The sequence below is a fragment of the Suricata suricatta genome, chromosome 17 (genome assembly GCF_006229205.1).
Source record: "Suricata suricatta isolate VVHF042 chromosome 17, meerkat_22Aug2017_6uvM2_HiC, whole genome shotgun sequence".
Lineage (NCBI taxonomy): Eukaryota > Metazoa > Chordata > Mammalia > Carnivora > Herpestidae > Suricata > Suricata suricatta.
In genome coordinates, this window is record NC_043716.1 from 52,536,505 (window position 1) to 52,560,729 (window position 24,225).

The following is a 24,225-nucleotide window of genomic DNA, read 5'->3' on the forward strand; positions in this document are numbered from 1 at the left end:
TTCCTCCTTTGGCCACTTCCCACCGGTGAATAAGCAAAAAGAGGAAGGAGGTAGAATGGGTGAAATCTCAGGGCAGCAAGCAATGAAATAAGTCTCAGTGATCATGAATAAGCTTTTGAGAAATACCTTCCTGTCTGCAGCCATGAAGGATTCTCTAAAAAAGAGGACTCTGCCACTTCTTCTAGGCCTTGTAGAAATTTGCAGACTCAGACCAATGGGTCGGGGTGGCTCTTACCCAATTCTCCTCTTGTGGGAAGACTGGGCAGAGGGAGCCCAGCTCCATCCCAGAGGCCTTGGAGAGCCAAGACTGAGGGATGCAATGGCAGAAACACGGAATTTCAGGTGCAGCTTCGGGAGCCCAGAAGGTAAGGAGCTCAGCTGTGGGGGGGGTTGGGCCAAAGCCTGAAAGCCAGAGGGGAAATTCTAGACCAGAGATTGGAATGAGGGGGTGGAGGGTATCAAACCCCAGACTTCAAAGAAAAGGGTGAAAAGAGTAGGGGGATGTGAGCAGGGAAGCCACGGTCCAATGGGCCAGAGGGGGCTCTGTCCTCAGAGCATGCGGGAAACCCTCGTTACTGTGCCCCAGACCACCACGTGAAGGCTTGTGGATGTTGATACCAGCCTGAATCTTCCAGATACTTGTCGGTTCTACCAGGGGCTCCTTCCTAAAGACAGTGGTTCATTGCTCATGACTATTATCCCGTTGCTCCACACCCCCCTCCTTACAATGATGACCCGTGGAAGCAGGAAGAAGGGCAACAGTAGCTTTGCCTGCCTTACTCCTTCTTCCTGACAACTTTATGCCCATCCCCCATCCTCCCCAGCAGGATCCCAGCAGGCCCTGGGGTGGAGCACGGAGGCTAAGAACAGATAGAGACCTTTCTCCTACCCTGCTCCTGGAGCCACTTTTGCTGTGTGCCACACATGCCTTGTGACATCGAGTGAGTCCCAAGAAGGGACGTAAGCCCCCTCTCACCCTGATCAGGAAGGAGCCAGTGTGCAGGAGGCCTGTTTGCATAGAAAATTACAACAGCTGATAAGCCCAGCTTTTCCCGGATGTTGCCAGAGACAGCCTTTTGCTTTACATATCTCCAGACCACAGAGATCAACAATCCCCAGGGAGGGCTCTGGTCTGCCCTCTGTCCCCACTGCTAGACCAGCCCGTCGTCTGCCCAGCGCACCACACAGCTACGCTGAGACATTGGCCTCTGCAAACGGGGACGCTATTTGTCTTCCAGGGGAAATGACTGAGGAATTAAGCAAGTTGGGGCGGTCCTGAAAAACCGGGGGGCAGATGTTTTGAGAGTTGTGGGTAACATCTCCTTTCTTGGGCGTATTTGGTAAGGAGTTCCCAACATCTAAGGTGCCCCAAGTTCTGCCTGTGGCCCAGCCCTCACTCCTGGGCCCAGCTTACCCAAGGAGGATTCCCTTTTGCATCAAAAACAGAGAATTGTCTGAGTGTCTCTGAGTGGTGGCAAGACTGCTCCTCTAAGCGAATGCCTCTGGGGACTACAGGAAAGTCAGGCTATTCTGGGGACCCTGAATCCTCAAAGACCTACTGGAGGCCTTAGTCCCTGCTTGGCCCTTGACTTCTGCATGAGTCAGTTTCCTCCGTGGGTTCCCGTGTTTCCATCTGTGAAAGGATTGGGTGGATCATCTGAGGTTCCCTTGCCCTAAAGTACCTGTGTGTGTGTGTGGTGTGTGTGTGTGTGTGTGTGTGTGTGTGTGTGTGTGTGCGTGCGCGCATGTACCTGCATGAATATGAGTGCTTGTGGATGGGTATGCACGCATGCATAAACACATGTGTGGGGCATCCGTGTTTATATGTAGGCACTTGGGGAGCTCCACATACATACATGTATTGTGCTGCTAGTGCTGTGCGTGCACACATGTATGTTATATATGTGTGCGCGCAATGTGTGTGCCATGGTAATTTGTGTGAACACATGTATGCCTGTGTATGCATGTGTGCTGCATGTGTATGCTGATGCATTTATTGAGTGGTTTTAAGGAAGAGAGAGTTGCTCAAGCTATTTCTCTTGGTCACCTTGGGCTTGTTAACTGCAACATTGTCAGAACCCAAACTGTTCATTGGTGGAGCAGGTCCTTGACTGATAGAACTGTTTTGTTGGGTCTCTCCCGCTCTGGATTAGAAGATCCATGAGAACCGTATCCCCAGTGGCCAAAAGCACATTCGGCATGTAATAGATGCTCAATAAATAATTTTTAGAAAACAAATAAATAAACAAGTGAACCATTTTCAGCATGTCGTCATCCTTACCCTGGCCCTGTAAGGTCTACTGAGGAACTGCAGACCGTCACAAACCATAATCATCTCGACCACCGTTCTGAACTCGTTCAGTTCACCTGGGACCCAACCACACTTCATCTTTTCTACCCACTATGTGCTATGCTCCATATTTTATATAGTTATCACATCAGATCCTCACTACAAATATAGAGGAAAGGCGATTGTTATTCTCAGTTTTCAGATAAAGAGACCTAGGCTCAGAGAGCAAGGGACTTGTCTGAGATCACGTGCTAGCAATTAGCAACGCCAGGGTTCAAGGTCTGGCTCATAAAGCACGCCATCCTGCCTCCTGCTGGAGGGGCTGAGAGAGACGCCAGCTGCCCTTCGATCCTGTTCAGTGTCACCAGGAAGAGGGAACCTGGCATCCAAGAGTTAATAAGAGAGTATTCCTTGAGCTGGTTGTCAGCAAGGTATCCACTCCATGGCTACTTCTAAAGTAGGTTCCCCCAAAATGAAAGAGTGTTTTATCAAGAACTGGAAATTGGTCTAGCAAAGCAAGTCGCTGATAACACTGACCTTCACATTTTCTAGATCTAATTAATGCCCTTTTTCTGCAGTCTATAGAATGGGAAACTGAGTCTCCACCAAGATCTTCTCCAGGTACTCAGGCAGAGGCAAAGGTTCTCTCTGAGAAAAACACAGGTCTCCAAAGAGTGGGTTAACCTCTGCCAGTACGAGGTGAGGGAGCTCCAAGATTTCTGAGGACAGAGCGTAGGTTGCTTTATCACCCGCCCCTCAGGTATCCAAGGTCTGCCGAAATCGACAAAGTGAAATTGCTACCATTCAGGCTCCCTCTGTCCAGAGAACTTGATCTTTTTTTAAGCACCGAGTAGTGGGCTAGATTTATTTGGAAAAAAATGAAACCAAGCATTTGTTCAACAACAGTTAGGCTAGACATTGGCATTCCTGTTTGTTTTCATTAGCGTTACTCAGCACAGTATGCCTCCAACACATACAGACGTATTTCCAAATTACAAAGGAATGTGTCTTCCTTATGGAAGGAGAATGGAATATAAATGAACATAAAGAATGCATTTTAAATCACCCCTGATCACCCCAAAGACAACTGGTGGGAAATATCTGTATGTGAGGGTGCCTGGGCGGCTCAACTAGTTAAGCATCAGACTCTTGATCTTAGCTCAGGTCTTGATCTCAGGGTTGTGAGTTCTGCATTGGGCTCGGTGCTGGGCATTTATATATATATATATATACAAATCAATATATATATACATATATATATATATGTATATATATATCCAAATCAATGTTTTACTCTTTTCTGTGGAAAAGCAATTATTCCAGGTTAACTAAAGGATCACTCATGTATGAATTTACTTCATCACCAGTTTATTACACTTATTAGGGATTTTTAATATAGAAAAGTACAAAAAGAAAACATGATGGATAATGCCCACTCTGAAATACTCCAATTAACACTTTTCTTTAAAAGATAATGAGGGGCACCTGGGTGGCTCAGTCGGTTGAGCATCCGACTTTGGCTCAGGTCATGATCTCACAGTTTGTGGGTTCGAGCCCCGTATCAGGCTCTGTGCTGATGGCTAGCTCAGAGACTGGAGCTGCTTCGGATTCTGCATCTCTCTCTCTCCCTGACCCTCCCTTGCTCACGCACTCTCTCTCTCTCTCTCAAAAATAAAATAAAGAACATAAAAAATTTGTTTTTAAATAAAATTTAAAAAAATAAAAGATAATGAAAGCTGGGGCACCTGGGTGGCTCAGTTGGTTGAGCATCCGACTCCAGCTCCGGTCATGATCTTGTGGTTCATGAGTTCAAGCCCTGCATCATGCTCTCTGCTGACAGTGCAGAGCCTGCTTTGGATCCTCTGTCCCCATCTCTCTCTGCCCCTACCCCACTTGTGTTCTCTCAAAAGTAAATAAACATTTTTAAAAAGGATATGAGGCACCTGGGTGGTTCAGTCGGTTAAGTGTCCTATGTCGGCTCAGGTCGTGATCTCACGGTTTGTGGGATGGAACCCCATGTCAGGCTCTGTGCTGACAACTCCAAGCCTGGAACCTGCTTTAGATTCTCTGTCTCCCTCTCTCTCTCTCTGCCCCTCCCCAGCTTGCCCATGCTTGCTCTCTCGCTCTCTCTCTCTAAAATAAACATTAAAATAAGTGAATAAATAAATAGGGTAGAAAGAGACAAAGTAAAAAGTAAAAGCTTCTCTCCATTCCCCGCCCCACCACCCCGGAACCTCAGAGGTAATCATTGTCAGTCTTTGCTCCCTCCCCATAGAAAAGCATACACACCCACAGAATTAATTCCATTATTTATTGCTTATCTAAGTGAAGTCAACATGAGTCCACGCACAAGCATGTCTTCCTGCCCCTTCTTCTTTTACTCCGTAATATTATTTTTCCTAAACAGCACATATAGATTTACCTCATCCGTTTTTTTTTTTAAGTAATCTCTACACCCAACGTGGGACTTGAACTCACAACCCTGAGATCAGTTGCGTGCTTTACCAACAGAGCCAGCCAGCCAGGAGCCCCTCCCCCATTCTTTATCGACCTCACAGTATTGCATTGCACGAACATGCTACAGTTTATATAAGCAGCCCCAATTGCTGGATTATTTGCTCTTACAAATGCTACGATGAACATCCTTGCACACATATCTTGGTGAACTCATCCAATAAAACCATAGAACTGTTGAGTCAAAGGAATTCACATAGATATTGTCAATTGCTCTTCAAAATGCCCCCATGTGTGCTCCCACCAATAGCGTGTGTGTGTGTGTCTGCTTGTCTAGTCCTTAGCCAATATTGGCTATTACCATATTTTAACAAAGCATTATATGTTATATTGGTTTAGAGAAACATGCCAGGATGAAATATATGGAGAGATATTTAGTCAAGGACTTGGTTTATGTGACTATGGGGGTTGGCAGGCTGACAATTCTCAGGCAGAAGCTGAGGCTGCAATTTTGAACAGAATTTCTTCTTCCTCGGGGAAACCTCAGTTTTTTCTAAGTTCTTTCACTTAATTGGATGGGGCTCATCCAGATTATTAAAGATTTATAAGTCAACTGATTGTATATCTGTAATATATAATCTACAACATACCTTCCCAGCAGCATATAGATTCGTGTTTAATTGAATAACAATGCTCTATAGCTGGCCAAGTTGACACACTTACACACATTTGCACACACAAAATCTACCTGCTCATATTCTTTATTCACTTTCCTACTGAGATTCTCTTCTGAGAGCTCTTTATAGTAATCCTTTGTCATATATCTTGCAAATATTTCCTCTCAACCATCTCTCCCTTCATCTTGGTACCTTCTGTCAACCGGGACATTTTTACGTCTGTGCGGTCAGATCTATCAGATCTTTTTCTTTACGGCATCTGAATTCCCTGTCTTGTTAGGAAGGTCGCTCAGAGCCAGTTAGGAACCAGGATAGCCCCTCCATTCACCTACGCGTTCCTCCGAATCAGGAAGTCACAGGAAAGCAGGGCGCTTAGGTGACATTAGCCCAGCTCCCATTGAGCTGAAGAGCGATTGAATGTCAGGCCCTGGCTTTTTGCAAGAGTCAGTAGAAAAGCTATCGGAGAAGCCTCGCATTTTCTGCAAAATCACACCTGCCCGTTTTGTCACTCGAGGTCCCTTGTATAAGAAGCCACATAAGAGATTCCTCTCCTCCTTGCATGCCGGCGGAAAATACTCTGATTGAAAAGACTCAGGCAGTCAGTACTACACACCCTGTCTGGTTTCCCATTTTCTCACGGCTGCCAGGAAATCTAGAAACAAATGTAATACTCAGATATAGGAACAAGCCGGGTCACTCTGGGGTGGAAGATGGACCCAAGCGGTGTCTTTATCTGTCTTCTGGTGTAGGCGGTTTTGTTGTAAACCACCTCAAATTCTTTATGGGATGGATGGAGCCGAATACAAACAAACCAAATGACTTTAGCCAGAACAAAAATACTTGGTGGCAAAACTGGCACAGAGGTCTCTGTTAGAACCACGATTAATTAACATTCTCACAAATGCTCTAGAGGAGGGAAGGTGCAGTGGGAATTCTGGATCCAAAGTTGACATTCAGCTTCTCCAAGCAGTGAAATTTGGGGCCAACCTGGAGAAACTTCAGGAAAATCTTGGCAGCTGTTGAGTGGAGAGAATAATTCCATTATGTATCTAAGGTAATGGATATAGGCAGACTTATCTGTAACTTTTAGAATACAAATGGATGCCCATAGACCATATGTCTCAATATTTTATTGTTCTAAATCAACCTTAAAATGATCAAATCAAGGGGTGCCTGGGTGGCTCAGTCGGTTAAGCGTCCAGCTTCGGTTCAGGTTTGTGAGTTCAAGCGCCGAATCAGGCTCTGTGCTGACAGCTCAGAGCCTAAAACCTGCTTCAGATTCTGTCTCCCTTTTCCTTTGCTCCTCCCCCACTCATGCTTTGTCTCCCTCTCTCTCAAAAATACATAAGTATTTTTTTTAATTTAATGATTGAATCAAGTGTGTCCTATCTTCCTACTTCCTACCTTGACAACTACATCTTCCTCCCAACCTGGAAGCCAGGTTTGAATGTAGGATCCTCAGAAATTCTGCACCAAAGCGTGGCAGCAGCATCCTGCCGCTGCCTCAGGAACTAAAATACTGAACCTTGTCACTCTGGACTGTGTTCCCACTAAACCAGAGAAGGTCTCAAGAAGATGGAAATGTTTTCATATGAGGAGAGAAGAAAGGGAATCCTTCCCCAGCAAAAGGAAAAAGATAAAGGGGAAAAGAATGTCAATATGTTACATCCTTTAGTAAATGAAAAAGGTGGACATGAGTGGACTGACCCTTTACATTCTGGAATAGTCTCACTAGGAAGCCCTTCTTCAAGCCTGAGGAAGTTGGATTTGAGATGTAAATTTTTTTTTTGAGAGAGAGAGAGAGAAAGTATGAATGAGGGAAGGGCAGAGAGAGAGGGAAAGAGAGAGAATCCCAAGTAGGCTCCATGCTGTCAGCACAGAGCCAGATGTGGGGCTCAAACCCATGGCTGTGAGACCACGTCATAAGCTAAAGTCAGACACTTAACTGACTGAGCCATCCAGACACCCCTGAGGCGTAAATTATTAAAGCCACTGAACACAACAAGCAAATAGAGCCCTTTAACCCAGGAGGAAATAAAAGCTGAATCAATTTGGTTTGGGAAGTGGGTGTGGGAGACCAGTCAAGGGACATTCAAAGTCAACATCACCAACAATCCCATGTTTGCCCTGCTGCCAGTTCAGTGCCACTGTCAGAGCCAAACTGCGTTGGGGCCATGGATCCAACCCCGGGAGAACCGTCAATCACTATGCTTTTACATTTTTGGTTTTTTATATCTTTATGGTTTTATAAGTCCAGCTAAAGTTGGCATCTCTTAAGCCTTTCCGATGATCATGGGGGGTTGTCTTTAGAGAGAAGCTCTTCTCCACTTTGAAACTAAGGCATTTACCCACTCATTCATTCTTCCTTTCTTTCTTTCCTTCTTTCTTTCTTTCTTTGAGAGCCTCTTGAACACCAGCCTCCAGGTGCTTACATATTTTCTGTCTATCATTTATTATTTTCTTCCAAATATAGCACTTCCACCATGTACAGAAGTAGCCATGCCCTTCTTTCTGAAACTCTGTTCCCCTTGAAATATTGTATCTCCAATGCCTTGTTCCAGGGCCAAGTATAAACTCTTCCCAAGGCATATCTCCAGACATTCTCTTCCAAGGAGCTGGTGCCAAAGGGAATTACAAGTGCAGGGATTTTATTAGGTCACATCCTTATGAAAGAAATAGAAAGCTGAGAGAGGTGGGGAGAGCCTACAGATCATGATGCAGGTATGACCCCAAGGGCAGGAAGGTTGTGTGAAAATGTCCAAGACTACTACACAGTCTCTGGAAGGATCTATAAAACTGTAAGGTAATCCTCAAGCCATTAGGGGAATCCTGTGTCCCCCAGAAACAGACCTGCCTCAGTGTCCCTGCCATACTCTGCCTTTGGTTGGGAACTGCTCAGAAAAGCATGGCCTTGGTGCAAACACACTGTGGGGACCACAGAGCGCACAGTGGGGCCTCAGTCAGTATGTCCTCTTGGTTGGAAGTCTAAGAGGCAAGTTCTCAGGGTCATTTCAGATGTTTATCAACATGAGGTGACAAGGTTCCTCCTATGCTTTCGTGCCCCTTCAGTGACCGTGCTAGGAAATCAAACGTCTGGCATGTGTGTGTGCACCTGTGCACTTCTGTGTGTCCCGCTCCCACAGCCCCCGCCGCATCTCAGAAGCCCAGTGCACACTGCAGACCCTCACCCTTCTCTTGCTCCCTTTCAGACCATCCTGGTGGGTGACAGTGGCGTGGGGAAGACTTCTCTGCTGGTTCAGTTCGACCAGGGCAAGTTCATCCCCGGCTCCTTCTCGGCCACCGTGGGCATCGGATTCACAGTAAGCCCTCCCAGACTCGGGGGCCCTGGTGTGTCTCTGTGAGGGTCCCAGCAGGAAGCAGGTGGACACTCACACTGGATCGTTCAGGGGGCTTTAATAAGAAGACTACTTACCACAGTGCAAGCAGGGTGCTGGGAAAGCAGGAGGGGTTATGCAGTGGCCGTGCATAGCACAGGGCCCCCATTCCAGCCCTAGCCTAAAAAAAATGAGGGGAGGGTACCACCACCAGAGCCCAGGAACAAAAGGCTTCATGAAGAGAGCTGGCTGGCAGGAGCCGGGACCCTCAGTGGAGGACCACAGCAACTCATGGCAACCCTCCTGGGAGCTGGTCTGGGACGCAAGCCAGCTCCCTCCTACCTTGCTCTCCCCTTGCTCCCACATCTCCTGGGGCTCCACATTGCCTGAACATGACTGGAAACTAGAAAAAATACCTCTTTTTTTAAGTTTATTTATTTTGAGGGAGAGAGAGAGGGAGAGAATCCCACTTAGGCTCCTCCCAGTCAGCATGGAGCCCAGCGTGGGGCTCCAGCTAAAATCAAGAGTTAGATGCTTAACCACTGAGCCAGCCAGGCACCCCTAGAAAAGATACCTTTTTTTAACATTTATTCATTTTGAGACAGAGCATGAGCAGCTGAGGGGCAGAGAGAGAGGGGGAGACACAGAATCTGAAGCAGGCTCCAGGCTCTGAGCTGTCAGCACAGAGCCTGATCTGGGGCTTGAACTCATGGACCACGAGATCATGACCTGAGCCAAAGTTGGATGCTTAACCGACTGAGCCACCCAGGCACCCCTAGAAAGGATGTCTCAATACAGATTGCTCAGGTCTACTTTCTAGGGCAAGAAAAAGATGGAAAGGCAAAGGGATGACTTAAAATTTTAAGCACAGTCCAATTTTAACACTGTCACGTGGGTTCTAGGGAACTGGCAGGCCAAGGGTCAAAGTTCTGTTTTTAGCACTCTGTCTCTTCCTAGATCTCCCCAGGATCAGTATAGAGCAGGGCACAGGGCCTGTGGGACCACACTTGGGACTAGGATGATAGCAAGAGAGAAGGGGAGCCCCAGAAACTGGGCTTGCTGGCTGGATCACAGCAAGGAAGGCAAGGACTCATGACGGCCAGGCTTCAGAGCAAAGCAGAGATGAGAGCCCGGTCAGTGAGTGTGCCAGGGCCTGGACTCCAGTCTGGGACACCAGTGCCCAGGGTTCTCCCACGACTGGGCCCTGGAGTGCTGGGAAGGGCCGGACTGAGTCCCTGGAGAACAAGGCTGTCCAGATGATTCCTGAGGCCTTGGACCAGGCTGCCATGCCAGGCATCCCCCACCTCAGGCCCATGCCCAGGCTGCCCCTCAGCATACAAGGTCATGGGCAGCCCTCACTGCCCCAAGCCTTCTCCCACCCCCACTCCACGCCCATCCTTCTGCCTGTCAGACTCAGAGGTGGACAGTGGAGTGAAAGTGGGTGTGGATCTGGGCGTGAAGACTGTGACTCACACTGCACAGATGCAGAGGGGTGGGACCTCCAAATTTTGCCACTCGCCTGGTAAGAGAAGAAAGGGCAACTGGCCCTTAAGAAGGAAGAAAGTGTGTGATCTAACTGAAAGCCTGAAGGAGGCTGACAGGACAGAGCTGGCTCCCCCAAACCTGCCACAGGACAAAGGAGGGTCTTGGTTGAGCCAACAACAGAGCTGGAAGTTAGAAGCCCACATTTTCCTCTGAAGGCTCTCGGGGCGGGGGGGGGGGGGGGGGGGGGGAGGGGGGCAGGGGGTCCTTCCTTGACTCCTCCAGCTGCTGATGGCTCCCGGCGATGCTTGCCATCTGTTGGCTCGTCTATACACCACTCCGATCTCTCTGTCTGTGTTCACATGCCCAGTTCTCCCTGCGCGCCCCTCCTCTTCCTACAAGGACATCGGTCCTATTGGATTAAGGGCCTACTTTATTCCTGCAGGACTTCCCCTTAACTAATCACACCTGCAACCACCCCACAAGGTCACATTCTGAGGGACTAGGGGCTGGGACCTCAACAGAGGCTTTGAAGACAGCTGTAACAGTGTGGTTGGCAGTGGAAGGTGACCAAGGGCCATGCCACTTCCTCTCTCTCATTTCTCCTGGACCATTCCCCTCTGGCTCTGAAAACGTTCGCCCGTGCAGGGTTCCCGTGTGAGCCCTCAAGGGCTCAGAGCCTGAGGCACTGACTGGCCTGGGGCGGCAGCTGCAGCAAGAGACTCTTGCCTCCGAAGAGCGGGTGATAAAAGCACCTCTGCAGAGCTCGGGGCAGCGTCTCCGCTCCCCTGTATGGCTCTCTGGGTCCCACCCTATGTATACAAGAGGTTATGGCCAGCCCAGCTCCAGAACATAGCTCCAACTGATGTCAACTCTCACAGGGCCGGTGGCAGGTGTACACACAGTCCCCACCAGGCCGATAGTCACCCATGAGCCACACCTGCCCCTTGCCCTTTACCCTCAGCACCTAAGTCAAAAGGTACAGAGGCCCCTCTCCCCCAACACAGCCTCCGATCAGTCCCGTTGTAACGCACCCACCCGGTTCCATGGTAAGCTGTGTGTGCTTGTGCAGAATGTTGGCAGAGCCCAAGGTGGGCCGCCCGGGGCGCACCCCCACTGTCTGCCACCAGGAGCTGCACGATTCCTGGGATGTCCTTGAGATTCTGCTCACAATGACACACGACTCCCTGAATTCATTTCGTACTAAATATTGAAGGCCTGCTCAGGGCCAGGGGCTGAGGATCACCCGCAAATAGGGTGAGCCCTGCCTCCAGGGGCGCCCTAGATTGGGAGGTCTGGGGTGGCGGGAGGCTTTCCTACGATGGGACATTTTGAGCACAGCCCACCAGGTTAGGGAGAAATGAGAGGTGATCTGCACTAAAAGGTCAGAGTCTTAGCACCCACCAAGGGGCCGCGAAAACCCGAAAGGTGAATGTGCTGCAAGGGGGATGTTGGTGGGGAAATAAAATTACATTCAGAGGAGCTCGGGCTGGGGTGCATTAGCAAAAGCAAAACTGCCTGAGCGCTGTCTGCAGAATGCCCTCAGCCTCTCAAAAATCGCACCCCGCTGCCCCGGGGCGTCCCCAGCCCACAACCCCAACTCACCCCCATCCCCAACCACGAGCCGGGGACGCCCATTGGCCGCCAGCCGCCCAGGGTCGGGCGCCGCCTGCAGGCCGCTCTGTGCAGCGGCAGCGGGAACCCGGGCGCGGGACCCCGGGTCCCAGCGCGGCCGCACCTTGCGCTACAGGCTAGGCTTCCGGGGACCGCTCCCCGTGGGAACCTAACCCGGGCCGCTGGAGACCTCTGGGGACTGGTCCTCGGGCTGGATTCGGCCCACGTCCGAGAGCACAAACCCGGGCCAATTTGATCGGGGCACGCCTGCCCCTCTGGCGCTGACCCTGCGGTCGTGCGCGCCCTCGCGAGACAGGCGGCTCCAGGCAGGTGTCCTAGCGGTGGCGGGACGGAGGGAGGAGCCTGAAGGGGTCCGGGCTGGGCTGTAGAGGGTGGGAAGATTGGGTGGAGCCTAAGGCGGGGCGGTCCCGGCGCTGTCCCACGCCCGCCACCAGCTCTAGCTCACCTCTCGTCGAGGGGACGTGACGGGCATGTCTGGCGCCGCTGCCACCCGGGATGGAGAGGGGCCCGCGCACTCCCCGCCCTGCAGTCCGAGCTACGATGTCACGGGCAAGGTGGGTGGACACTGTGCCCTAGTACTGGGGACTCCCCAACCGGCTCTGAGGGCCACCCCTTCCCGCGCCCTTTGCCCGGAGACCCTGGCCCAAGCCCCTCACTGGCTGCGTCTGCGTTACCTTTTAGCCCTTCCCCCAGGGAACCGGGTTTCCCGGAGCAGGGAGGAAGGGTGGAGACTGCCAACGTCTCGGCTGGCTCAGCGAGGGTGGGTAGAGGAAGGTCGGCAGGAGTGACGGACTCCCCACACAGGGGACCCCAACCCAATTTTCTTCTGCCCTACCCTGGTCGATATGATCTCCTGGGAACCCCATGCTTCTCTTTAAAAGTTAAGCGCCCAACAGTCCTGGGCACAGGCATCCCAAATGCTGGGGAATAGGGATGCCTGGCGACGCAGAGAGGACGCCCCCTGGCGGCGGAGCAGTTGTCGTATATGCCCTTTTTCCCAGCTAAACTGTTAGCTGAGTCTTCACGTCCAGTTTCAAGGCCTTAGGCCTGAATCTCTTTAGTTCCCCAGCTGCCCCTAAGCCTACCCCTTCCCTTTCCACTCCTGCAACCACTGCCTCCTACTTTCCTCCAGGAGGATGTTGCCAACCAAAATGCAGGCCCACCTGGGAATTTGTAGAACCTGAGAATGATTTTGTTGGTTAATCAAAAGTCCCCTGTGCAGGAGCTGCAGTCAGCTCTCAGGGGCCTGTTCCCTCTGCAGGGCTGCCCTGTCATAGAAGCAGGTGAAGGTGGAGGACAGACAGAGAGACAGTCTGTCCTCCCCACCCCACCCCAGGGGCGCATGGTAGAGGCAGGTACCGGGAACTCTGAAAGAGGTGCTGAGGGAGCACAGACCTTCCAATCTTCTGTAAGTTTGGGGATGAGTGAGGGGCTGCCCTGCCTCGTGCTGCGGCGGCCTGGAAGGAGACCTGCCTCTTTCTGTGCCTTGGTTTCCTCCCCCAGCCCTACCCCAGGCTCACTCTCACTAAGAGCTGAGGCCTCCAACCGCCCCCCCTTTTTTCAAGGGAAGCCACTTTGCAAGTCACTTACCCAGAGCCGTTAAGATAGGCGTCCTGTGTGGGCTGGTGGCAGGAAATGGGCCCTATGCCTTCAGGGGAGGGGGAGCTGCTAAGGGCCAGCCCCTAGGCTGGTGGGGACCGCCTGACCTCCAGACCTGATGACCCAGCTGGGCTGTTTGCCTAGGAGGTGGCGAGGCTGGGCGGTTATTTGTGTTTGGTGGCATTGCCTGGCTGGGTGGGTGGTGGGCATCTTTTGGTAAGGCAGTGGTGATCTGAAAAGTGTGCTGGAATCACCCTCCCTCCTGTCTTCCCCCTCAAGGGCTAGGACCCAGGAGCCATGGAGCAGTGCGGGCTCCAGAGGGTTCTCCAGCCACAGCCCTCTGTCTCCCCTGGGCCAAGCAGCATCTGTGGCCAGCTGACCCCTGGCCTCTAGCAGCGGGCTTCCCCCCAGGCTTGGCCCAGGAGACTGAGTGCAGGCCGGCCTGGGAAGAGCCTGGCTGGAGCTCCTTGCACCCGGTTAGAGGGAATGAGGGCCACAGGCAGGCAGTACCCAACCCTGGGCCACTCTTCCCCAAGTCTTAGGCAGTTTATTGGTCCTAGGTGTTAACAGATTCTAAAGAGGCCTCATGAAATTACCCTTCCTCCCTTCTAGTCACTGTGGAAACCATGCCACAGAAGGGTTAAGAAATCTTCCCCAAGTCGGTCAGTAGGCCATTTATAAGCCAGGACCCCAGCCTCCGTATACCTTTTGCTCAGACCCTTTACCTTTCCACCAAAGTTAGCCAAACTCAGTGCATCATGTCCACAGCAGGAAAGCCTTTAGGCTCCATTGTCAAGGTCGGAGCCTCAAAAGTAACTCCAACCTAGTCCATGCTCCATCCTTTAAGTATGTAACCAACCAAATGGGAAAGTTTCAGCATTAGGTCCAGACCTCTGTTCTCCAAGATTGAGGAATGACTGGACAGAGGGCTCCCTTCCCCTGCCTCCACTTGTCCTCAGAAGAAGATAGATGAGCAGTGACTGGCCATACAATAAAGGGGAGACACACACACACACACACACACACACACACACACACACACACACGCTCCCTCCCCTACAGGGACCCAGGGATGCCAGTTTGCACCTATTTGTCCCACTTGGGAGGTTTCTGCAGAAGGAACCTCAAATTCATTGTCTCCCCATTTCAGTATGAATTTCAACCCTCCCTGGCTCATGCAACCCTTTTATAAGCATGAAACGTCATTAGAAACTTCCAGGTAAATGTTGTGACAAAAAAACCCAGCAGTCATCATTTTAGAATATGCCCTTGCACAGGGCAGTGCCCGCCCCCTTCAGATCTGATACCCTCTGGTGGGTGGGAATCCCTGTCCAAGGTATTAACACTTCCTTTCTGGGCAGAATAGCCCCATCCACCCAGTGTGTAGAATTCACACTGACAGAGAAGGAATCCCAGATTGGTGTGGCAGGGGGAGAATGTGGCCAGAGTCTAGACCACATAAATGGGGCCACCAAGCACATCTGCTCACCTGCTAGTGCTGAGTCTCAACACAGGCTTCCAGGAAATTGGGTGAGGACGCAGAGTCAGAGGGAAAGCCTGAAAAATGAGCTGAGCCAAGGAGTGGAGAGGAGGGGCAGGGAGAAGGTGGCAGCAGGCTTTCCAGAAGCAGGTGCCCCTCAGTGCTGACAGCATCCTCCCCTGGTCCTCTGTCCCTCTTCCCAGGGCCTCTCTCCCTGGATGCCCAGAAATTTGCCGCGACTCCCCATTAACTGCCTCTGCCCCCATCTCCTAGGTGATGCTTCTGGGAGACTCAGGCGTTGGCAAAACGTGTTTCCTGATCCAATTCAAAGACGGGGCCTTCCTGTCCGGGACCTTCATAGCCACCGTCGGCATAGACTTCAGGGTGAGGTGGCTGTAGGCTCCCGCTGCCAGCAGCAAGTCAGGGGGGCCGCAGCTCAGGCCCAGGGTGCTGTCCTCTCCCTGCCAGGGCAGCTGACTCCTCAGAGCTGCTGTGGCTCACTGTCCAGGGATGCTGGCCTAGGGACCCCAGAGGTGGCCCAGTTCAAGGAGTTTGGGCATGGTGGTCTCTTGGCCAACCTGCAGGATAAGTCTTACAGTTCTGCCCCCAGAGCAGGGCAGATACATTGCAGGGTGTGAGCTGAGTTTCCTGGCCTTCCGTCTCCTTGCTGTTTGTCCCCTGAGCGGAGCCCCTCTGGCAAGGTCTCGGAGGTCTCCTTGTCTTTCTGGAGCCCCTGGAAGCACAGCACTACACTAGGTTGAAGAGCCAGGCTGGCCCTATGGGGAGAGAGCAACTCACCAGGCTCCCTCCCTCTCATTTTGAGGAACCCATCTTTACAGATCTGCAGCAGGGATTTAGCACAAAGATCCCAGTTCCGAGGAAGGCCTAACCCAGGCTGGGGGGTGGGGGGAAGGAGGCTATGCAGAGGCAGGGTGCCTCCCTCTCAAAGGGAGGAGACCAGAAGCTGCACGCTGGAGAACTTGTGAGCAGCTAGAGGAAAGCCGACCCTGACTCTGCGCACCCAGCCTCTGCGGTGCCCTGGATGCTGGGGGGCATCGTACCTCTAAGGGCTCACCCAGGCGGGACGGGGCGGAGCTCCGGAAGAGACTGGTAGGAGTGGGAAAGAGACGGGGCTCCCCCCTGTGCCCAGCCCTGTGCCACCTGCTGAGGCCTGGAGAGAGCCAGGCAGGTTCTTGGGCTCTGGCTCTGGCATACTCGCAGACAAGTCCCCAGAAGGGAGAACTCTAATGGGGGTATCTGGAGGCAGGGTCCTGCTGCCCTGAAGGGGTGATCTGACCGGAGATGTCTCTGGGGCTCACCACACCCCTTTAGCCCTGGGGAGCCATGTCTGCTGCTCTGCAGGATGCCTAGGACCCCAGCCTCCCCTGCTTTCCAAATCCACCCTCCGTCTGCCCTTTTCTCTTTCAGAACAAGGTGGTGACTGTGGATGGTGTCAGGGTGAAGCTGCAGGTGAGAAGAGAGGCTAGGGGGGAAGGAGAAGGATGGTGGGGCCCGCCCCTCCCTCCTCACCCAAACCACAGATGGGCCACAGCCCTGCCCTCCGCCTGGGGCAATTTCCTGTGGGGCCCTGAGGAAACGGCTTTTTGTTTGTTTGATGTCTGTTGAAAAAACAGTTCCCAGGCACCCTGTCTTCTACCCAAGGCAGCTCACACGCCTTCAGACAAGCTTTGGCTTGCTCCAGCTCCTGCCACCACCAGGTTCCCAGGCATCATATGCTCTAGGAGACAGGAAAACCCCAACCCCTAGGCTAGGGAAGGGACTGTAGCCTGACCGAGCTTGAGAACTTAATAACGCCCCCAGCCAGGACACCGTCAGAGATTCTGAACCCCCTGAGCACCTACAGCAGGAAACAGCCCACCTCCCCACACATGGAGCCCCTGCATACCGCCTCCTTCTGACCATTTGCCCGTCCCTTCCTAGATCTGGGATACCGCCGGGCAAGAGCGGTTCCGCAGCGTGACCCACGCCTATTACCGAGATGCCCAGGGTGAGTCCTTCCCCAGCCCGCTTGGACTGCCCAGCCTTCTGTCCCACATCCCCTGTGTGATCTCTCTTTCCCCCTGCAGCCTTGCTTCTGCTCTACGACATCACCAACAAGTCTTCATTCGACAACATCCGGGTAGGTCCCCTCCACAGGCCCCCCAGAAGCAGCCCAGGCGGGGCCTCTGCAGGCCAGGACTGCTTCCTGCTTTATGGGAGAGGGGTGGAGCACAAAACACCGCTGCCTTTTGAAAAACACCTGAGCTGTGACTCAGAAGTAATAAACTGCTCCTGGGCAGCACGTGGGCATAAAAGGCCAGGCAGGCTGTTGGGCGCCTGTGCCACCTGCTTAGCCCTGCCCGTGATTCATGAGTGCATTTCATGACAAAGTGTTCAGAAAGTACCCATCTCCACCCTGGACAATTACCCACAGAGGCCAAAGGGAGAACCCACGCAGGAAAGTCTATCCATACATCCAGCCCAGGCTGCAAGAAAGTGATTCAGGCCATGAGTAGTTCTGTCCGTGCCAAACTATTAAGAGAGTAGGGATAAAAATCCAGCAAGTACAAGCACCGACTGTGTGCACAGCACCAAAGAGTTTTCCCAGCTGCCTGACCTCAAAGCAAACAGGGGTGGGGTGGGGGGAGGAACCAAAACATACAGATATAAAACAGCTTATAAAGAGGGTGGAAATCTGTGGCACCCATTGCCACCTCTGACTTCATGCTCCTGGCAGACATCACTAATTGATCACAGTATTTTTTTAATGTTTATTTATTTTTGAGAAGGAGAGACAGAGTACAAGCAGGAGAGGGGCAGAGAGAGGCGGGGGAGAAAGGTAGACACAGAATCTGAAGCAGGATCCAGACTCTGTCTGTCTGCTGTCAGCACAGAGCCCAGTACGGGGCTTGAGCCCACAAACTGTGAGATCATGACCTGAGCCGAAGTCAGATGCTTATCTAACTGAGCCACCCAGGCGCCCCAATCACAGAATTTTTGAAACTGACCACTGATGCGTCCTTAGCATCCTCAACAGGACACTCCAGGAAATCGCTGGTGACTCCCAGCTGATTTATGACATAAACTCGCCATCTCCATCTTCTGTAGAACGGGGAGTTGCAGTCAGTGTCTGGGGTTGGCTGGGAAAGACTAATCAAGACTGGAGAGGCCAGAACAAAGATGCAAATCAAAGAATTCAGGGAGGACAGTGAGTAACCCAGGAAAACCAACAGGGCAGTAAAGGGCAGGGGAGAGCAGGGAGGAGAAGGGCTGGGTCTCAGGCATGGCCTGGCTCAGCTCATGGTCTCCCACAGGCCTGGCTCACTGAGATTCATGAGTATGCCCAGAGGGATGTGGTGATCATGCTGCTTGGCAACAAGGTGAGCGAGCCCATCGGCGCACCTCCTGCCCCACTGCCCTACCGCAAGCTCCACCCAGCCCCATAGCTGCCCCAGAGGGTTAGCTGGACATCCTTCCGGCACAGGTTCCTTTCCAGACTCCAGGGCAAGGGTCAGACTTATTTGGCAGCTTCAGCCCATCTCATCTGCCCTCTCAAAGCTTTGGAAATGGCCCCCGCTCCAGGAAAAGCCCAAGTGCTGTCTGAGAGATCCCCGGGTGCTCAGCTGCTCAGCCTCCATTAGATCATGATAAGTACGGTCACAGACGAGGAGCTAAAACTAGCAAGGGTTAGCCCCAACTACTGTCACCTTCTGAGGCTGGTCACCACACCCCTGCAAAGGAGAGTTTCCCATCTGGGAGCTGGGTAACAGCCTGAACAAGGCAGAAACCCTGGCTGGGGGCCAATCCCACCACCCGCAGTTCCACAGGCCACCAGCAGAGGGCAGGCAGTGGCTGCTCCTTGGGCAAAAGAAGGGCCAGCCTGGGCAGGAGAGGGGCCAGCTGGGGTGGAGATTTTCTTCTCCAGAGTGACCCATCTGGGCTTGACAGGCAGATGTGAGCAGTGAAAGGGTGATCCGTTCGGAGGATGGAGAGACACTGGCCAGGGTAAGTGACTGCCATTGGGCAGGGTGAGAGGTAGGGGTGGCCAGAGCCTGGCCCTGAGGACATTCTCTTCCTGGCAGGAGTACGGCGTTCCCTTCATGGAGACCAGCGCCAAGACGGGCATGAATGTGGAGTTAGCCTTTCTGGCCATTGCCAAGTAAGAGCTGAGCAAGGAAGAGAACCGTGTAGGGCAGGGTGGCACCATCTGGGAATCCAGTAGGGCCTGGCCCCTGGCCCAGCCCCTGGCCAAACTGCGTTGTGCATGCTGCGTCCAGTAGCCCCAGGCCGTGGCAGTGGGGAGGGTGCAGCGTTCTCTCCCGGCCAGCCCACTTCTTCTTCCTCTTCAAGGGAACTGAAATACAGAGCCCTGTGGCAGCCCGATGGGCCCAGCTTCCAGATCCGAGACTTTGTGGAGTCCCAGAAGAAACGGCCCAGCTGCTGCTCCGTCTTGTGAATCCCAAGGGGCTGCAAGGGGGCTTCGGAGGCCCCCACGTATGCAGCCTTCTCCCCCAGATCTGGTTTATTCTGTGAGGCTGGGCGTTGGGGGACCCAGTGGACGGCCCCTTCCCAAGTGGGAGCTGCACTCCCCCCCCCACCCTAGTGCCTGTAGCTTCCCTGCATCCTGGGGGAGGGTAAAATATTTATTTCATCCTAATGATACATAATGCAATACAAAAAGGGAGGGAGGGGGGAAGCGGGGCACCAGAAAACCAAGGCAGGGACCTAGTGGCCCTTTTGCCTTCTGGCACTTGGACTTGGGGGACTGAGGTTCCCTCCTAGCCTTGACAAAGGTGGTGTTGCTCCAGCTCAGCACCAGGGGGCAGTGATGCACTTCTGCAGCGTGAGGGCAGGAAGTGACCCGCGCTCACCTCAACTGGAGAGGCTAAGCGGACCCCAACTTTCATTTCCTCCAGCTCCCAGGGAACAGTCTTCCCCAGTAAGATGGGCCTGTGTGCCAGGAGCTAGACCAAGGCTCAGGGAAGATAAGAGATATGGAGATCGGGCAGTGACCAGGCACTGTGGTGCAGGAGGAAGGAGGGACCCAGACTAGGTCTCTCCATTTGGCTGCTTCTGGCTTTCCTAGCCCCGCTTGGGACGTGTGTCCTTTTTCCTCCAGCCCACAAGCTGTTCCTGTTCGCTGGACTTCAGGTCCCAGGGGAGCCCCACCTCCCGGAATCCCTGGTCTTCTCTACCTTTTTGCTTGTGCCCCTAGACACCTGAGGTCACAGCCAGGGAAAGGTTTTCCTCCTGTCCCAAACCTTTGGCACGTATGCAGCCCCACAGGCTACTTCCAGCACCACCATGCTTCTACTGGGTTAAGAGTCAGATAAGGGGAAATCCCTGACTCCTGGAGCAGATGGGAGGCAGAACTGATCAAACCTCGCTGCACCCCACATATTCCCCCAAACCCAAGTGCTATCGCCTTCCTGACCACTCATGCCTTTTCTCTTCCAGAACCAAGGCCAAAACTGCTCCACTTCCCCTCCCCTTGAGCCAAGTTAGAGAGTGAGAAGTCACCCATTTCTGGGTAAACCAACACAGTGTGCAAAACAAGGTCATTTGGGTAAGACTGGAGTGAGGAGAGAGGCAGCAAGGAGTTTATGTGGGGCCAAGGTCACCGGTCTCCCAGCTCCCTGACTACAGCAGTCGGAGGTGGACAGGAGATATGCGGTACCTGCTCGTGACCTGGAGACACTTTACTCTAGTTCTCCAGGCCAGGGGCAGGGGAGAGGAGAGAGGAAGAAGTACACACTTCACATTTCTGAGCCCACTGCGTTTGCTTTCAAGGCAGAAATCTTGCTCTCTGAGCAGAGTCAGCGGCTCCAACTTGGGCCTGATAAGGAAACTCTCCGAGGCTTCTCCCAGGAGAATCAGGGAGGAATCTGACCTCACTGGGCTCTCCTGGGGCCCAAGACAGGTTACCGAATCACATGGGCTGCATTTGTGTTTTCAGAATTAAATTGCAGAATTTGGAAAGTATACCCTGTCTGCTGCTTCTTTGAGGTGTGCATGGAAGGGGGACATGTTGAAATGATGCATGTTAGGGGAACTGGCACTGCCCAAATCATTTGATCCTCATCCTTCAATGCCCCCAACTGCTCACCTCACCCTTAACCGACCGGCTCCCCAGCCACTCCTCAGCTTGGAGTTGAAAGGTTTATCTTACGGTCCAATTTGGGTGTTGTTGGTTGGGTTTTTTTTTCTTTTCTTTTGAATAAAGCCAGGACTGCTTACCCTCTGCAGGCTGTACTCAGAGATTGGATACCTGACTCTGCCTCTCTTTCCCCACATCCCTAGCCAAACGCGCTGACGCCAGTGTTCATCCACTTGTACCCTTGTCCTAGGTGGCCTGTCCTCAGTGGACAGACCCAGAGAAACCCGGGCTCCCTGCTGAGCCCACAGAGACTCCCTCTCCGCCCCCACCCCCCCACCCCATCCCCCCCCCACCTCCCGGGGATGAGAGCCCACACCCCTGTAAGCGTGTCCTTGGACAACGCAAAGTGACTCCACAAACGGGAAAGTGTCGTTATTCAGACAACTTTGTTGGGTGGGAGGTGCACCTAGTCTTGTTCCTGAGACTTCTAGGACCCCGCAGCCCCAGAGCTGGGGCGGTTTCCCCAGCAACAGTCGCTCCCAATCACCCACTGGAGTGCACACAAAGTTTCAGCTAAAGGGTGTTAAAACGTTAAGAGTCCTTTACCCAAATGTTGGCTCTCTTCAATCCCCGCCAAAGGTAGGAAAACTAGAACTGACCGTAAGGGCCCCTCCGCCCCGCACGGGGAACTTGCCCCGCCCCCCGCCTCAACTCCGGCCTCTTGGTAACAAACACTTCCACTTCCTGAGCCTTCTTTCTTCTCGCGCCGCGGGGCGCCGCGCTGAGCACAGGGCCCCGCCTCTGAGCGTTCCGATTGGTCGGCATTATTCACCCGGCCCGAGCGCCCCTGTCTGTGGCTTCTGATTGGGTCTCGGTGTCCACACCCTCGGCGCGACCCCGCCCCCGGAATAAGGGGCTGGAGCAGTTTCGGGAGCGCTCAGACGCCGCGCGGAGTGGGGATTGGTCCACGCGTTGCGCCTTCAACTGCCAGCAGTTCGCGGCCGCAGCTCGCCGCACACCTGCTAGTTCAGCGGCCTGACGGCGCAGGGATTCCCTCCTGCGCTCCCTCCCGCCAGCAGGTCCACAGGGCGGAAAGAAGGGCTGAACCGTCCCGTCCCCAGCCCCCAACGGGACCCCGCGTCGCACCACTGAGCCGGGTGAGATGAGCGCGGACGTGGCGGCCGGGGCTCCCCTACCCCGGCTCTGCTGCCTGGAGAAGGGTCCGAACGGCTACGGCTTCCACCTGCACGGGGAGAAGGGCAAAGTGGGCCAGTTTATCCGGCTGGTGGAGCCCGGTTCGCCAGCTGAGAAGGCGGGGCTGCTGGCCGGAGACCGGCTGGTGGAAGTGAACGGCGAGAACGTAGAGAAGGAGACCCACCAGCAGGTGGTGAGCCGCATCCGCGGCGCACTCAACGCCGTGCGCCTGCTGGTGGTCGACCCCGAGACGGACGAGCGGCTGCAGAAGCTGGGTGTCCAGGTCCGGGAGGAGCTGCTGCGAGCCCAAGACGGGCCCGGGCAGGCCGAGCCGCCGGCCGCCGCCGAGGCACAGGGGGCTGGTAGCGAGAATGAGACGCAGGCTGCCGCGCCAGAGCCGCGCGAGGCGGAGAAGAGCCGTCCGGAGACAGTAAGTGTGGGCCGAGACCGGGCGGCGATTGGAAAGAGGTGGGAGGGGGGATAGGGAGAGACCCAGGCGCCCCTCGGACGCCCAACCCCGCGCCTGCCTTGTCTTTCTGAAACTAGATCCTCCAGCGGGAGACTGCTTCCGCCCGCCCGCCGACAGGTCAAACTGGCAGTTGCTGAATTGGGGCTGCGTCCCGCCACCCCCACGCCCCTCCCTCCCCAGACTGGGCTGGGATCCTGAGCGCCTTGCCCCTTGGTATTTGGGAGTGGGGGTGAAAGAGAGCGGCTCAGGGGAGTCCAGTCCCCCTTTCTCGGTTCTCTTGGCGGTGTCTGTTCCGTTCTTTGGAACCCTCAATCCCGCCCCACTTCGGCCCCCCGACTCCCAGCCGCCCCAGAGGTGCCATCTACCTCCACGGCCCCTGTGGGTGGTAGTTGAAGCTGGGGTGAAGGGACCGCCTCCCCGATTTCAAAAAGCAAGAGGAATAACAGCCCCTTTATCGACACAAGAAGGGGAGGGGTCGCCCACAGTCTTCTCCCCGCACCTCCCCCCACCCCCGCCGGCTGTTGTGTGTATCATTAACCTCAGCCTGGCTGGACTTCATCCTCCTGAAGTACAGTGTGACTTTTAAGAAGAGAGGAAGCCCAGCCATCTCCGGGCGAAGTGTGGGGGTGGGGTGCGGGGAGGAGGTGCAGAGGCACCTCGGAGGTGGTGGCTGCTCTGCCACCCAGGAGGATTTATGAGTCTCAGGAATGTGAGGAGTAAGCGCTAGCTTGTATCTGGCAATGGGAGGGGAGGACTTTGGAGGAAGGGAAGAGCTGGGGGGAGGGAGGGGAGAGTGGTCCGGTGTCCCTGGGCCGTGGGGAGGCCAGCAGCCCTCACCAGGCCAGCAGCCCTCACCGGGGGCAGGTGGTCTTGCCCTGTCATCATCTTGTCTCACTCCAGTCCCGGACAGGAAGCCGGCTGGTTACTTTTTACCCATGTTTGGTGTTTCCCCCAAACATCTCAGTTTGGATCAGCTGCAGGAGGGGCAGTAGCAAAACAAGAGTTGTGATGAGAGCCTCCTGTCCCCAGGGAGTGAAGGGGGAGACCTTGGGGTGCAGATTATGGGGAGCTGGGCCTCTCGGGGCCCGTTTGGCTTGCACCAGCTCTCCACCTGGTGGCAGCCTGTGGCAGGAGTATCCATGGTGCCAGCAGAAGCCTCCCTGGACAGAGAAAGGGCACTGTTCAGCCTTCAGGTAGAAGGTGGAGCCGGAGAAGCCCAGCAGGTTTGGTGGAAGTGAGGTCACCAGGAGCCCCGTCCAGCCAGAGCCCAGCAGAGCCGGGTGTTGGGAATACCATGGCCGCCAGGCTCCCGCTTCCTGCCACTGCCAAGCTGGCATTGACAAGGGTGGGGGAGGGGTGGGAGCATCCTTGACAGGGGCTTGACACCACGGAGTTGGAACCCGTGACCTCTGGTCCCAGGCAGAAATCCAATTTGAACTTTGTGCTGAGCTGAGTGCATCAGTTTGCCATTCCCCCCACCCTTTTTTTTTTTGGACTTTGGCACTGGCACAAG

General features: G+C 53.9%; 2 protein-coding genes across 6 annotated transcripts in view; both read left to right on the forward strand.

Annotated features, from left to right (window-relative positions):
- RAB37 (RAB37, member RAS oncogene family) overlaps positions 1 to 20,934 on the forward strand; it is a 58,298-nt gene extending 37,364 nt beyond the window's left edge. The window contains exons 1-10 of one of the 5 annotated variants that reach the window (XM_029928946.1): positions 134 to 365; positions 8,631 to 8,741; positions 15,226 to 15,336; positions 16,381 to 16,422; positions 16,894 to 16,960; positions 17,040 to 17,092; positions 18,267 to 18,332; positions 18,901 to 18,957; positions 19,035 to 19,111; positions 19,303 to 20,934. In XM_029928946.1, coding sequence (XP_029784806.1) covers positions 315 to 365; positions 8,631 to 8,741; positions 15,226 to 15,336; positions 16,381 to 16,422; positions 16,894 to 16,960; positions 17,040 to 17,092; positions 18,267 to 18,332; positions 18,901 to 18,957; positions 19,035 to 19,111; positions 19,303 to 19,408 — 741 coding nt within the window. In that variant the 5' untranslated portion in view covers positions 134 to 314 and the 3' untranslated portion in view covers positions 19,409 to 20,934. The other 4 variants (XM_029928945.1, XM_029928947.1, XM_029928948.1 and 1 more) reach the window with 4 other exon arrangements.
- A 1,032-nt stretch (positions 20,935 to 21,966) lies between these two features.
- The window catches only part of SLC9A3R1 (SLC9A3 regulator 1), a 17,246-nt gene continuing 14,987 nt past the window's right edge, over positions 21,967 to 24,225 (forward strand). Inside the window, exon 1 of the mRNA XM_029927981.1 lies at positions 21,967 to 22,673. Coding sequence (XP_029783841.1) covers positions 22,212 to 22,673 — 462 coding nt within the window. The 5' untranslated portion in view covers positions 21,967 to 22,211. The remainder of the gene's footprint in view (positions 22,674 to 24,225) is intronic.